Here is a 15,565-nt window from a genome sequence, read left to right as displayed (position 1 = left end):
ATTCTCACTGAAAATATTCTACTTGCCTTCTTCTAAGTGTCAAAACTACTTCAGACTCGCAGACAAACTCCTGTTCCATGCTGTAACAGATACTGTAGCTGTTATTGAGTAAGCTCTGTTCCCCAAAATGTCTTTCTTATATGAAGAAAATTGGATTGGATTTTATTGCTTACCTGCCTAAAACAAAACATCCCAAGGAAGTGAAAAAATAAAAATCCCTGGTGTTACTTGTAATTAGTCTTGAGATGTGTATGATAAAAAAAAAGTGAATTGTAGTACAGTCCACTGTCTAAAGTGGAAGTTCCCTTGGCCTCCTTTTTTGGAAAGGTGAGGAATAATGATTTAATAAACTAACAGATCTCGATAGAAGAGGACAAGTGCTACAAGTCACAGTAGCAGTAATATTCAGGGCCATTCTTCTGCTTTTTCTCAAATGGCATATCTCTATCCTTATATTCGGCAGTACTGCTTAATAGTTCAGGATGCCATGTAGACCTATAGGCTCTTGTTCCAGGAACTTCCGATTCTTCCTTCCTGAGGGAAGATTTGCTACTTTCTGTGCTCAGAGGTGAACAGAAGTTTGGTAAAAAGAGGGAACAAGTTTTTCAGATTTGTGTGTATTTATGTACTGGGGACTTTGTTACATATTGGCCTCATCTGCTGTGGAAAACGCATATTACAGCTAAGGTTTATGTTTATTTCTTTTAATAATGTCTAGCTGAAGTAGCTTGAGCAGTGTTTCTTAGAAAATGCCCACATATCTTCTTGAGGCTCTTACTTGCAGTCTGTTAGAATTAAATGAACTTTAAGGTAACTTCAACCACTAACTCCAAGTAACTTTAACTGTTACTTAAATCTACAGTTTGTAGAATGCTCTGCTTCACTTCTATGTCTGGAAAGGTGATGGTGCAAATCCTTGTTCTCACCTGCTCTGACAGAATAAGACACAGTTGGGCTGCAGGGTGCAGCTCTGAGCACTCCAGAATAAGCCTGAGTGAGCCAGTGAAAGTCCATGAAGATGATGAAAGGAGTGACGTCTGTAAAATGAGGAGAGTGTGAAAGACATGAGACTTTTCAATCAGGTGAAAATGTGTCTTAGGGCAAATCTATCCATATTTTGCAAGGGGAGTAAAGGTAGTAGAGCCAAGCTTCTTACTGGTACCCTGTGATAGGTAGAGGCTGCCAGGCACAAACCGAAATACAGGAAGTTCTGTTTAGTTGTAAGAAAACATTTGCTGCAAGGATGGTCGTGTCAATCCAGGTTGTTCAGGGTGTTTATGGAGTCTCCATTCTTGAGCTGTTCAAAACTCCTGGTAATTACATCAGTTATGTCATTAGCAACCTTCTCTCATTGACCCTGCTTTGAGCAAAGGAGTTAAACTTTGCAATCTCATATGGTGGCAGATAGAATCTACAGCTCAAATATTGTGATTTGGAGAAGGAAAACTTCATCTCTGGAAAAATAAAAAAAATTAAATTTTTTTTTAAATTTTGAAAAATATTTTAAAATTAATCTCTGGATTTCTGTGTCAATGGAAATCATTGTGCTGCTCAGCTTTGTGCCAAGTTCTGCAGTTAATAATACAACTCGTTGCATAATGACAGATATATGTAATTATTTCATAGAATCCTAGAATAAAATGGTGTATTCAGATGATAGAGACACTTACTCTGTAATACACCCTAAAGGTTATTGAGTCTGGCCAATAACCTCAATGCCAAATGCACCACTAAACTGTGTATTAAACCCTTAAATGCCACATCTGTAGGCACTTAAATTCCTCCAGGGATGGTGACTCAGCCAGTACCCTGGACAGCCTGTTCCAATGCTGAATAACCCTTCCAGTGAAGAAATCTTCCTCACTTCTCTTGAAAGTATCTTGGTATGTTCACTGTTTAATGAAGATTCAAGTTAATTGAGTCTCTGACAGAAACTTTCCATTAATTAGTATGCCACACCTTCATATTCCGTGGGTAATTCAAATTTCAAAGCAAAAATCCACTGTTGAAGAAATATCTAAACTTAAATTTCTAAACTTGACAGTTTGGAAGTGTATGTGTGAGAATATGTGTGTATATGTGTGTGTGTGTGTGTGTACATATGCATATATATAATTAGTGTGCTTCATTTTTAGATATGAAACTTGGAAACTGAAATCTCTTTTGGAGATGATGATAGTTTTCCCTTCCCATGCCTGTGGTTTACCTCTATACTCTCTGTGGGTGATGAATAATGGTTTCTACAGCTTTCAGTGAATCCTTTTCAAAGCACTTACTGTTGAGTAGAAATGCCTCAAGAAGTCTTCTGGGGTTTTTTTTAACCCCAGTAGTAAATTATATTGCTGTCTTCTAAGAAGGAGACCATTCACTCTGAAATTACCCTTTCAGGTCTAAGATTACACAGATCTAGGTTTAGGATTGTGGAGTCCAGGTACTTTTATAAAGACATCATACTTGATCCAAGCAGTTACGTGCCATTGATGTGCTCTTTAAGGAAAATCATTATTACTGAATTATTGTGTATTTACTGAAAGGTTTAGAAAATAAAAACCTCTAATGAATATTTTATGGTTAATATTTAAATGAGTAAGTTAAAATTCACAGAAGTGTTTATGTAGAGAAAGCAAAATTGAAGAATTCTAGGTTTCAGCTGGGGTACTGTTTGCTTGGAACAGTGCATATAAATATCCCATTTGAAATTTCATATTGAGTGCTGAGAAGATTTTTGTGAAACGAATGTTTATGAATCTGAAGGATGTGTAAGAGTATGCACACATATGATGGACACAGCAGTAAGTAGAACTGTGGGGAGTATCTTGGTAAATAAAAACTGCATATTAGCACTAGAATAAGCATGCAAAGTTGAAGAAAAAAGTAATCTTTACAAGATTCTGTGTTGTCATATTTTGATGCTCTGAGGGATAGTAAACAGGGAAATATGATCAATGAAGAAGCATTTTGCAAAGATCTCTGTTATTACTGTACCTAAGATGGTATAAATATTAATGCAAGACAAGTGTCAACTGTGAAGCTCATTTTCCTTTCCTTGTGTTAGGTTAAAGCAGCAACAGGTGAACAGGTATCAGCAGAGGAACTTGGAGGGGCAGATCTTCACTGCAGGTTTAAAGAAATATTTTCCCAGAATTAAGACTTCCCTTTCCCCTTCCCCCTTCCCTGTCCTACCCTTATTTTATTTTATTTTGGCTTTAGCTCTTTGTTAAATTGTGTTTACCTTTTGAAAATTATTTCTGTGTTGTTATTCAGTGCTGATTGTTTTATTGTTAGAATATCAGAGTTACATTGTGTTACTCTAGTTAGCACTGTCTCCTTTATTTACTGCTTTAAAATACTTACATGTCTAGTGTACTGCAGCATCATGCATAATATGGAGGACTTTAATACTGAGTGTTAACAGAATACTATGTATTGAGAAAGATAGACACAATCTGCAAAATGTATTTTCTTATTGCCATGTGGAATTCACTGCAAGCAAGATCAAAATAGCTTGTGCTTTTTGTAAAAAATACTTCTTACCAAACCCAAAAAATTTTCTTTGCACTTTCAATTTCTGCAATTAATAATTAACAAAATCAGGTATTGCACAGTAAGTTACATATTACTGTATGATAAATGCTTATTTGTTACTCCAATTAGAAGTGAATAAAGAATTATTTTAAAAGGCATTCATGGCATTTTTGTAAACATGTTTTTTTTAATAATAGAAATTAATTTTTGCTGCATATGAACAATGCTTGTTACATTTTATATTGTCATTTAGATTTTTTGTTTCCTGCATTTGCATGTTTCATGTAGGATAACTTGCATGTACTATTTTGAAGAAAAGGTTAGGCATGGGTTTTATTTTTAAACTGATTTCATAATAAAACACAGAGAGCTGGATTGTTGCATCTATATTTCCAAGGTCTTAGAAGGTTTAAAATTTCAAGTTTTCATTGCCTGATTTATGTTGTTTTTTTTCCCTGAAGTACTCATCTTGACATTGTTGTTTATATACAGAAAATCTGGTGTAACAGATCATTATGCCTTGGATGACAATCATGCACTTCATCTGGCAAGGAAAGTTGTAAGGAGTTTGAATCTCCAGAAGAAAGTAGATGTAAGTGTATAGAGTCTGAAAACACTGCATTGTTGAAATTATGAATGCTTTTCTCTGCCTGATTGATATAACACTTGTTTTATAGAACACATTTTTTTTGTCTATGACTTTACATATTTGAAAATGGAAGTTATGGTTTTTGTCCTTAAAGATTTCTCTGATGCTTCAGTTCTGCAATTACATTCCTGCTGCGTTGTTCTTAATAAAACTGCTGGGATTATATGCAAGAGTGAAAGAACTAGAAGAGTGCTTCAGAGTCATAGAATTGCACTTTTAGATTAATCCAGTCTTGCAAGATACTTAATTTAATTTTAAACCCACATTATCGTTTCCATCGACTTTAAATGAGATACCTGCTAAAGGATCTTTTTGAATAGACATTTTCTGAGATTATTCAAGAGTTGAAAACCAAGGGGATAGACCTAAATCTTGATAATGAATTGTGTTGATTTAACAATTCCTTGTAGTACATGGGATGGCTAGCATATGGGGGGTGGAATTGCAGTATTTTATTTTAGTATGAGATATGAGAGGGTGAATGGAAGCTCAGGGAAGGTAAGATGTTGTAGTCAGTTATGTGACAAAATCTTCACCCATTTTTCAGAATGCTGCTTGCCTTGGAGGGCATGGGGGGAAAAGTAAGAAAATAGGAGGACATACCTAATTTTTTATAACATAGAAGAAGTGGAGGATGTGTGGAGGTATATGCAGGAGTAGGAAAAAGGTAACAGTAAGTGAGAAACTGTTATGAACCTTCAGTTTAGGAAATTTTATCTTTATGCAAAATGACAAGCCAGTACAAGCATTTTGATGTTGTTGGTGAAGAGAAGGCTATGCTCAAAGAAGTTGACAGATTGTTGTTTGAATTTTTAAGTCATAATGTGAGCTGATACTTCCTTTGTTGTGTGAATTGTTTTGTTAAATTGCTGTAGGTCACTATAGAACCATCAGAAGAGCCTTTATTTCCAGCTGATGAAATATATGGAATAGTTGGTGACCAGCTAAAAAGAAATTTTGACGTCAAAGAGGTATGAGTATTAATGAAAGATCCGTATGTCCATACATACATGCATCCATTGACTTGTAGGAAATCACTCTCTATATTGTCATAATTGGTAATATCTGATTTGGGTATATATTTCTTTATATTTTTGTCCAGCAGACCCATTGCAATAGTAGTGACTTGTTGAAAGTATAATAGTTTTTGGTAATACTTTTAAGAAGGATGAGCAAGAATGAGAGATTGGTAACATTCTGAAAAAGCTGACATTCATTTGTTGGAACATTGAGTTCCCATTTCGGGAACTCCTCATTGGCAAAATATTTGGCCAGGGATCTGATGGCTTTCTTTTTCTGTCAGTCCTGTGAAAGATGAATTGTTTAAATATTTATGGAGTATAAGCACACCAACCAACTGAGCCTTCTCCCAACTGCATACAAAGACTATTGTACTCTACTGTAGGTCTGGTGTAATTATCTGCCATGGAACCTTCATCTGAACCAACATGCTTTTTCATATTTTGCACAAATCTCACATTCAGAGCCTTTTTCACTACTAGCCAAGTATGTATTTTAGGAAGAGTCTGAATATATATCTATGTCTTAAAATATTTGGCATGAATTACTAGGATTTGCTGTGCATTAAGGGGAAAACAAGATGAAGAGTTTTACTGAGTTGCATACTTCACTCTCAGAAGTCGGAATAGTTCAGATTTATGTCCTTCTAAACTTGAAATAAATATCTTGTGGCAAATGTCTTGCTAGCAGTGGATCTGTATTTATAAAAATGGCTCCTTTGCATCACAGAGGAACCTCAAATCAGATCTTCATTATTTTTGTATGTTGCAAACTCAAGCAAGCCTAGAAATAATCATATCTCTAAGAAAGTGAATCGTGAGTCTATATGTGTTTTTCTTTACAAATGAGAGGCTATTGATTAATGTTTAATATAAGCAGAGGTTTTTCTTTGAAATTCAGCTAATCAGGAAAATGCTGTTCCTGTGTAATTTAGCTATTTGGCTAGAATGTTTTTAATCTTGAAATCCCATTTTTCACAAACACATAGATGAATCACACATAAAAAACTAAATGGGCTTTGCCTGCCATCCAACCTGTTTATATGTGGGCTGCTTGATGTTCTATAAATGGAAGGATTTTAAGTTATATGTTATCATTGTCTTCCTTTCTAAACAAATTTGAAACCTTGAAGGATTAGGAATTTAATGTTATTTTTCCATTTTTTCTTGAGGTCATTGCTAGAATTGTAGATGGAAGCAGATTTGATGAATTCAAAGCTTTGTATGGAGATACTTTAGTTACAGGTAAGTAGAAATATAATTATATATATAAGTATATGTTTCCACTTGATTTATAGTTGGATTTATTCTGGCACACTCACTGATATTTTTAATGATGTTTATCATCAGAAGAGTAGCAGTTTCTGTTACCGGGAGAAAGTGTTACCTTTATATGCTATGGAAAAATAAATACATGTGGAATTTTACAAATTAATCTCTCTCTTTTAGGATTTGCAAGAATTTTTGGTTACCCAGTAGGAATTATTGGAAACAATGGAGTTCTTTTCTCAGAGTCGGCAAAAAAGGTAAATTTATAGATTATTAGCTTCTTTGCCATTGAGAAACAAAACTTCTGGTGGACAACTTACTCCTGAGATGAAGAACTTTTTTAAATAATGAAAGAGAACGGCTCTACGTTTGTCATGAAAATGTGGAACAGGTATAAGCTGTTAATAAGCTGTAAAAAAAATGACCATATTTCAGAAAAAGTGCTTGGTAGATTATTCTGATGTGAAGAAGATAGGCAAACAGCAGAACAGGGTTTGGTTTCGTGTGAATACAGTGTAGTTGAAATAGTATATCCTGAAACTTATATCTCTTACAAGATATGTCCATCCTTGTTACATCAAATACCCTGTTGGGTATTTCTGACTTCTAAACCATGAAGTACTATGGAAAGTCACATAATTGTTTTTGTAGTAACTGGAAAATCTAAAAGCTGGATTCCAGTATTCAGTTCATTGGTTTACCAGGGTTCTAATTTTCATACTTTGCTGCAGCATCTCCTGCCTCAGAAAAATAATATGCAGTCTCTCAAATCTGTGAGCTAAATATATATATATGTGTGAGCTAAAACACCTGTTTTGTGAATGAAAGGCTGTATGTGAAGAAATAATGTGATTTTATTATTTTATTAACAGTGCTTTGAGTTTGGACTCAGGGAATGATGGTGATAAAAGAGTATCTGGGTATTGCAAGGTGTTTACCTTGGTCTGGGTTGCTTGCTTTGGTTTATTTTTTCAAGAAACAACTGCCAGTTGAATATTTTGTAGAAGTGATTATATATGCTAGTTTTGTTCTAGCACTCTTCTTGAGCTAACAGTGAGGAAATTATTACTGAGAATATACAGGAAAAGGAAGCATTGATGGGAGAAGTGGAGAAAGGAAGTAATTTTACTGTATTTATTGTTGTTATAAAATAATATACAAAATTTAGTTTCATGTGCTGAAGGAAAACTTCCAACTTGGAGCACTGAAGTAAATGAAATTTTTTTCATCTGACATTTGTTTTAACAGTTATTTCCAGGTAGAAAATAACTTGCAGTATTTCTAATACTTTCATTATTTTTCTAGCAATTTAGTGCTACAATATTTTTTCCTAACAATGAAAAAAATGTAAGGAATGTTCATTTTCTGACTTTCATTGGCATATCAGTACTGTAAAAGGAAATTCACTTCTAGAAAAGCCTTTGTCCATGATGTTGGTTCCATAAGCAACATACCTTAGCAATACTCGTTTTTTTCCTTTGCATTTTCGTAATGTGTTAGTGCACATTTTTCCCACGACCATCCCCTTGCTATTCATGTGTTTCTCTTAAGAGGACTATACTTAACTATTTTTCTCTTCTTTTTCTGTTTATAACCTTTGCAGGTTTTATATAATCAAGAGGTTAGATGTTTTTCAATAGTTGTTGTGCTTCATAACCTTGGTTTTTTTTGTTTATCTACAAGTGTCTAAATAAGCCAAGGAACTTAATTGATTTAGTTGGTTGAAACAGATGCTTGGAATCTACTATTTGTAACTTTGCTAGGAAATTGGTCTTTTGCTAGTAAATAGGGAGAGGGCATCTGCCTTCAGAAAAGGGACAAAATGTTACAGCAATTGGCAGGGCCATGAGTAAATTATGTATAGGGGCCTTTCCCAGTTTTAGAGGATGCTTTTCTTTTGTACAGTAAATGGAGAGATGTTTTTTGGGAAGATTGTCTAGATTTCTCTAACAGAGTCTTGCCAAACTCAGTGTCACATGCTACACTGGCACTGTCCATGGCTTAGCTGCATATTGGCCGAGTCACAGCAGTTGGGCTTTTCAGTGTTAGTAGAATGCTTTTTAAGGATATTATTTCTGTTTTACCCATGGTTTCACACATCTTTGGAGGTCTCTTACTTCTGCTACGGTGATTTCATGTTTTGCAGTTAATTTTGGGTGAAGGAGAGATAGTATAGCACTTCCTGGTGGAAATACTTTGGTGGACTTCAGTGGAAGGATTTAGCACAGACTTCAGAATGCTGGTAGGGATAGCTTAACTTGTCCAGATTTTAATGGCTTACTCTTTTCTTTTTTATCTCTCCACAGGGTACACATTTTATCCAGTTGTGTTGCCAGAGAAATATTCCCATTGTGTTTTTGCAAAATATTACAGGTGAGTGAGATCGAGTTTTTGAGATACCACTTTGTTGTAGACTTTGCTGTTTGTTGAGGCTGTGTTCTAGACAGCTTCTTGTGGGCTTTGTAGTACCTACATCTCCAGCCTGCTTGGAAATCAGCCTGTCAGCATCTGGTGAAGGCCTTGACGTACGATTTGTCTTATGATTCAGTTCTTTCTGCATGTGCTGTGAAGCACATAGTATGACATATGGCACAGTATTATAATATAAAGCTGGTGAGCCTTTTGTTCATGTTGTATTTCTTTAGGTTTCATGGTTGGCAGAGAATATGAGGCTGGAGGGATAGCAAAAGATGGTGCCAAGATGGTAACTGCTGTAGCTTGTGCCAGTGTACCTAAAATAACTGTCATTATTGGTGGCTCTTATGGAGCTGGAAACTATGGGATGTGTGGAAGAGCATATAGGTAAGTGTTGCTTCAGACTGATAGCAGACTGAAATACTTTGAGAGCCATAATAATTTGAAGTACCATTCTGAAGAATCACCTGAACTCTTGAAGAAGTTGTGCTGTTTAGAAAAGAGTTCTTAATGAGTATGTTCATAAGTAAATAATCGCCTGAAATATGTAGAGACTGGTAAGGCTCATGGTTCACCTTGAATTAGGTGACAGAGGAGACCTTCTAGCAAAGTAAACCTGTAGTAAACCTGTTTACATTCTTTTCACCCATTTCAATTCTTGGTGGAAAAATTGTGAAGTCTTAAACAACCATTGGGCAAGATAGTCTGGTCCTTTACTCTGCATTCTTAGGGAGAATATATCAGCTTGTGTAAAAACGCCTTATTCACTTCAATCAGCCTGTTTTTATGAGTAAGGTTTGTATAACCCCTAAAGATTTTTTTGTTGACCCTTTGGACATAGCTTATGTGTTTTTTTCTAATTTTATTTTTCTAGGTTCCTGATACTATTTAAGTTATTTAGGATGTTTAGGAGAAAAACTCCCGTGTGTTGGGAATGTGAGCTGAAGAGACTCAAGAAAGAGAGATTTTTAAAAAAGAGGTGTTTGAATAATGGAAATTAACAGAATTTTTACATTTTCAAATGCAATGCTGCAAGCATTGAAGTATGTTAATGTACCTTTTAAAAAAAGATATATTGTAAAATTGTCATGCATAAAAACATATTCTTAGTTGAGTGAGAATTAGTTCTTCACCAGGAAATATGACTTACCTTAGTGTTTAATATGTATTTTTTCAGTCCAAGATTTCTATATATGTGGCCAAATGCTCGCATATCAGTGATGGGAGGGGAACAAGCTGCAACTGTTCTAGCTACAATAGCTAAGGACCAAAAAGCAAGGGAGGGAAAACAGGTATGCCTTTCTTCTTTCATATCTATTATTTTATCCCTTACTCTTTCACTGGAGTTGGTCATGTTGTGAGCTAGGAAGGGGAGGAAGAGAGTGAGACACCAGTGAACTAGCCCAGTGCCACTGGGCACTGACAAACATGAATTTGTGAAATGTTACTGCTTACTTCTTTGAAATGTGAAGATCATTCATAACATTTCATATCTTTGCTTAAAAAGAGGAGTATTTCATACACCATTGTATTTTTGTGCTTTGTGCACCAACTTATTAGTTCTACCCAAGATGAGCAACCGGGAATCCTCCTTGGTTTGGGAGTATGAAAAGGAATATGACAGGATAAAGTGTCTTTCCAATTATTATTAAGGTAGCAGTTTTAGAGAAAGCTGATCTTCAGATGATTCACTGATTAAGAATTACGAAGCTTGTAACAGCAGAAGTCTGGAGTGGTTTGGAAAAGTTCCTTCTCATTTCAAAATTTTAATTGAAAATTAGAGGTATATTGTTTATATAATAAACATAGTTTATTAAATCTTATAATAATATTTTGTAGTTTCACTGCGCACACTTTCCTGCTGAGTTGTTTTTTTTTTAACTGCAAAGTTTATGGTTATACTACTGCCTTGATCCGATACAAATTGGTTTTATTGTGATGTCTTAAAATTGTTCATATTTGTCAGGAATAGTTAATCAGAATAATGAAGCAGTATGAACATGTTTTCTCAATGTCATTACTTTTCAACACTTGTTTATTTCTGTGGGTAGAACATACTCACCCTTATCTCTGTCTGCCTTAAATTCCCAGATCCATGACACCCAGAAAGAAGTTCAAGAACAATAATCAGTGGTAGTTAAATGTCAGTCAAACTTGAAAGTTTTTTGAATTACTGTGTCCAGTCTGGATCATAGAGAAATCCAGTCTTAGAATAGCACAGACTTACTTTATTAAAAAATCTTGCCAAAGGCAACCCAGATTTTTTTTTCCAATACACTAGCTTCAGTAATTTGTCAAGTGCTAGTCACCAATTACTCTTGCCTTCAGTTAAGTATATGTTTGTCCTCCTGTGTTTCTACACACTTGATTTGGAAAGTGCTATTTTAATTTTGATGTCAAACATGTAAAATTGACAATTGTGTGCTAAAAGAGTAAAAAAGACTTTGGGCAGATACTTTAGGCACTTTCTTCAGGTTGATGCTGTATATAAGCTCTGCTGTCATTGGAGAAGAAGATTTTAAAGAATATTTCATGTCGTTTTGTAGTTGTCTGAAGCAGATGAAGCAGCTTTGAAGGAGCCAATCATTAGGCGGTTCGAGGAGGAAGGAAACCCTTACTATTCCAGTGCAAGGTAACATGCAAATAACTATTCTAAAACTTAATTGCAATCACAAGACTTGACATCTAACTCTTAGTATCAAAGAACAGCGGAACAGAGCAATCAGAATCAAAAATTGTGTTTGATTTGCAATCAAACCAATGTCTTGTCTGTCTTATCTCTGGGACCTGGTACCATGAACTGTTTCAGAAGACTGCATGCACTTTCAGCAATTACTTTGCTGGTTCTGTAAAAATTATATAGTAGCATGGAGCTTCTATGTGATGTGTTTTATTCTGGATAGGTTTTGTGTCATTCTCCTCAGTGTAGTATCTGCAGGTAGCAGTTTGAAAAAGACCTGTAGCCATTGGCAAATTTCAGGTCATGGTCATGATAGGTAATTGTATTGGATGGTAGCAGTGACAGTGTAGAGCTTTAGCTGGTGGGTGCAGCATACTCATGGTTGCTGAGAAGTCCTTTGCAGCATTTCATGCTCAGGCTGATGGAATCATAGTAAATGGCTAGGAACTAGTTAGGCTAATGAAACAAGGTGGCACCGTGAAGTGATCCAGATACATCTGGAAAGTGGTCTGGGGGCTTTCTTGGCCTTTGGATGGTTATTCTACATTAGTTTCATCCTGCCAGTGCTAAAGTTTCTGCTGTATATGTTTCTGTGGTATCCAAAAGCTAATTTTCCACAGGCTCTCAGCTGCTAATGATGGTGGAGAGTAGCATATTTCAGTGACCCAGATGTCAACTGTGAAAGCAGCAGAGCTGGCAGTGAACAACCCAGGAGACTCCTGGCATAGGTAGAAAACAACTTCGTGGTCCAGGTATCAGCCAGAGGTGAGGCATTCCTGGTGCTCACGAGTGCAGAGGGGCTCATTAAAGAGGTGCTGGTTGGAAACAGCCAGGGCTGTAGAGAGCACGCCCTGGTTGAGTTCAGGATCTCAAGGAACACGAGGTGGCAAAGAGAAACTCCAGACCCTAAAACTTGGAAGAGTGAACCTCCAGTTGTTTAAAGGGTTGGTGGATGAGATCACCTGGGAAACTCCTTAAGGACAGAGGAGCTGATTAGAGCTGGCAATTCTTTAAAGGAACTTCCCTTAGAGCACAAGAGCTCTTTATTCCTATGTGTAGGAAATTTGGCTTGGCAGGCTGGAAACTGGTGTGGCTGAGCAAGGATTTTCTCCTCAAACTGAGGAGTAAGAAGGAAAGGTCCTCACTGTGGAAGCAGGGACAGGTAACCTGGGAAGAGCTCCTTCTTTGTGATTAGAAGATATGAGATTACTGTTAACTTTTACTCTCTTCTGTAGGGATAATGGAATATACTTAACTGAGATACTTATACCTGGGAAATTGTTATTAATTCTGATGTTTCATCAAATTAATACCTTCATCAGGCTTGATCTTTAAAGGGTAGTAAATAGTACAAAAGTTTTTAACAGCTGACCTTTAATAGCTGACCTTGTGCTCTAAGGCAAGAAGGAAAAATGAAAAAAAAAAAAAAGTATCACTTTTTATTACTGGATTTTAAGGAGAAAAATAATCCATTTATATAATAATGTTAAAAAAATGAGTCAAACTGTCTGTATTTAAAGTTAATCTCTACCCCAGAGAAGATGAATAATATGCTTTTTTTTTTTACATTTTCTTTCATATGTTCACTGGAAACAGTCAGACTCTTTTACTCATGGTTTATTTAGCATTCAATACTTTAGATATATTAGCAATAAAAAAATTATCCTTTCCCAAAAACTGACTGATGATTGTCAGTATTTACAACAGTAAGTTACTAATCTGTAAGAAAGCAGTTTTACATGTAAAGTTAAAACTAGCATTAAAAAATACCACATTTAAAATCTTCAGTAATGTCTGATTTTTAGACATGAAACCTGAGTGTTTAATACCAACTTTGTGCTCTCTGATGAGCAACTTTTAGCAGTTTACGTTTTCAGAATATCTGGCCATTTTGTGAAGTTAAGTTGCAAATCTAGTAGTCACCCCAGCAAATAGCGTGAATTCTCCCAGCCTAGGCCTTAGCAAGTGCTTTTAGTGCTAGGTGGTGTGTCATTTATTTGCAAAAGCAGGGTAGTTATGCACTTCTTACTGTGTCCTCTTGGAAAGGAAACGTGACGAGCACAGATGTGAGTTGGCTGAGAACTAGCGTGGGTCTGGATTGCATGTAGTTGTGTTCATGTGACGCCACACTCAAGATAATAAGCTGAGGTATGAAGTCAAATGTCAGAGCTGAAATCCCTCTGAGGCTTATCTGGCTATAAGCAATGAAGGTGAAATGCCTCTTTTCACAAAGGAGTGCTTTTGACAACAGTGTGTGAGTGGCTCAGGTCAAAGCAGTCCTGGCTGGTTTCTCTCGCTTTTCAGTTCAAGTAGGTGCAGTCTGCATTGTCTAGGAGCTTTTAATTGCTCTCTTGTAGAGTTAATTGGGTATTTCAGTGGATATACTCATGTTTCCTGCCCTTTCATGCTTTGAATTAACTAATTCCTAAGCAAGATGTCAGATCAATAGTACAGAAGTTTTCATTACTGTGGAATAGGCTGTCCAAGCAGAAACAATGAGATTAAATGGATTACAGTCTTTGCAGCAATTGTAGTCAGGGGGAAGGATGTACCATTCACCTTGCACCTTATAGACAGCCTTTTCCTCAGCCAGCATCAGCAGCTGCTTATGAGAAGCATTTGCTGTAATTCAGGGAGGAGTAACCTGTCCCTTTTGCAGCCCATTCCTGTGTGGCTCCAAGCATGGTAAAAGCCCAGTTCATTGTCAAACAGATGTCAGGACACTGAAACTGAATCCAGACAGCCTTTGTTTTGTAAGATCCCTCCACCAAACAGGTCAACAAGGAAACTGAAAGAACAGAAATGATAGATGGCATAAAGATTTTGTGTCTTTGTTGCTGCTTGTGTGCAGCTGGTTTGGAGGCTTCCTCATGCTGTCCTCCTGCCTAATGTCTGCCTCACCCTTAATAGCCATTGAGATTGATGTGACCCTTCCACTTGACTTCATTAGGCTTTGAATCAAGCTTTTAGCAGTAATAAGGAGAGAAAAGGAAAATGCCCTAACAATCTTAAAGACAAGAAAATATCCCTGTTTATTCTGTTATATGATTTTGCTTATAAGTGATAACTTGATATACATACAGGATGTCAATACTGTTCCCTGCAGTTGTGTTTTCTAATCAGACTTTAACCAATTTTTTGATTAGAACCTTTCACAATGAGCAGTCTTAATTAATGGCAGTCATTAGGCAGCACCCTTTTTAATGAGTTATATTAATCTGCTCACAGGTTTCTTCAAAGATTTCAATGGTTTGCATCTTAACAAATTACACGAGCATTTTACTTTAGGCAACTTCATTTCTTTTACTCACACGATCTCAGTTGCAGATACTTTATGAGTGTAGTGTGACTCATGTTCCTGCAATGGGGCTTTAATAGATAGTTTAATTATTGATGTTACATCCCAGTAGAGAATGCAGTTTTCTTTAAACAAAGAGATGTAGAAGCCAGGAGTGGCCATATGAAAGCAGCTTGACTTCCATGCAACGTAAAATCTCTACAGTTGTCAATATAAATCGTGTTGTTACAAAAAAACAACTAACCCTAAATCTGACATTAAAATGTGCTTCATGTTTGGATATTTATTACAGCAGTAATCACTATGAAGTTGCAACTTGCAAGGTACTGCACTAAGTTGGTGATTCTTTTGGAGTCAGTCTATCCCTGCCATTTCCAGGCCTTGAGCAAATGTGTTGAACATTTTAGGTATTATGAATTCTCTCATTCTGTTTCAGTGTGTTTCATAAGTAAGAAAGTTAATTGCAGGTATTTACTGAAGAAAAAAAGAGTTGATATGAAGAGCAAACAAACTTGTAGCAGTCAAAAAACCCAAAAATTTGCTTAAAAATAGAGATCGTTCATAAAAAATGAGATTGTTCATAAAATTGGGGGTTTTTTTCATAGTCTAAGGAAAACAGAAGGTTGGGATTGATTTCACCTCACAAAACTACTTTTATCTTCATTATTAAGGAGGATCTTCTCTGTTCCTTTGTCAGATTAATTTGACTA

General features: G+C 36.0%; 1 protein-coding gene across 1 annotated transcript in view; it reads left to right on the top strand.

Annotated features, from left to right (window-relative positions):
* MCCC2 (methylcrotonyl-CoA carboxylase subunit 2) overlaps positions 1-15,565 on the top strand; it is a 35,537-nt gene that overhangs the window by 16,285 nt on the left and 3,687 nt on the right. The window contains exons 8-16 of the mRNA XM_058826880.1: positions 3,056-3,120; positions 4,018-4,117; positions 5,050-5,145; positions 6,366-6,438; positions 6,643-6,719; positions 8,769-8,835; positions 9,108-9,264; positions 10,055-10,169; positions 11,424-11,509. Coding sequence (XP_058682863.1) covers positions 3,056-3,120; positions 4,018-4,117; positions 5,050-5,145; positions 6,366-6,438; positions 6,643-6,719; positions 8,769-8,835; positions 9,108-9,264; positions 10,055-10,169; positions 11,424-11,509 — 836 coding nt within the window. The remainder of the gene's footprint in view (positions 1-3,055; positions 3,121-4,017; positions 4,118-5,049; positions 5,146-6,365; positions 6,439-6,642; positions 6,720-8,768; positions 8,836-9,107; positions 9,265-10,054; positions 10,170-11,423; positions 11,510-15,565) is intronic.

Source organism: Poecile atricapillus, chromosome Z, assembly GCF_030490865.1.
Source record: "Poecile atricapillus isolate bPoeAtr1 chromosome Z, bPoeAtr1.hap1, whole genome shotgun sequence".
Classification (NCBI taxonomy): Eukaryota; Metazoa; Chordata; class Aves; order Passeriformes; family Paridae; genus Poecile; species Poecile atricapillus.
This window is presented reverse-complemented; position numbering and strand designations above follow the sequence as displayed.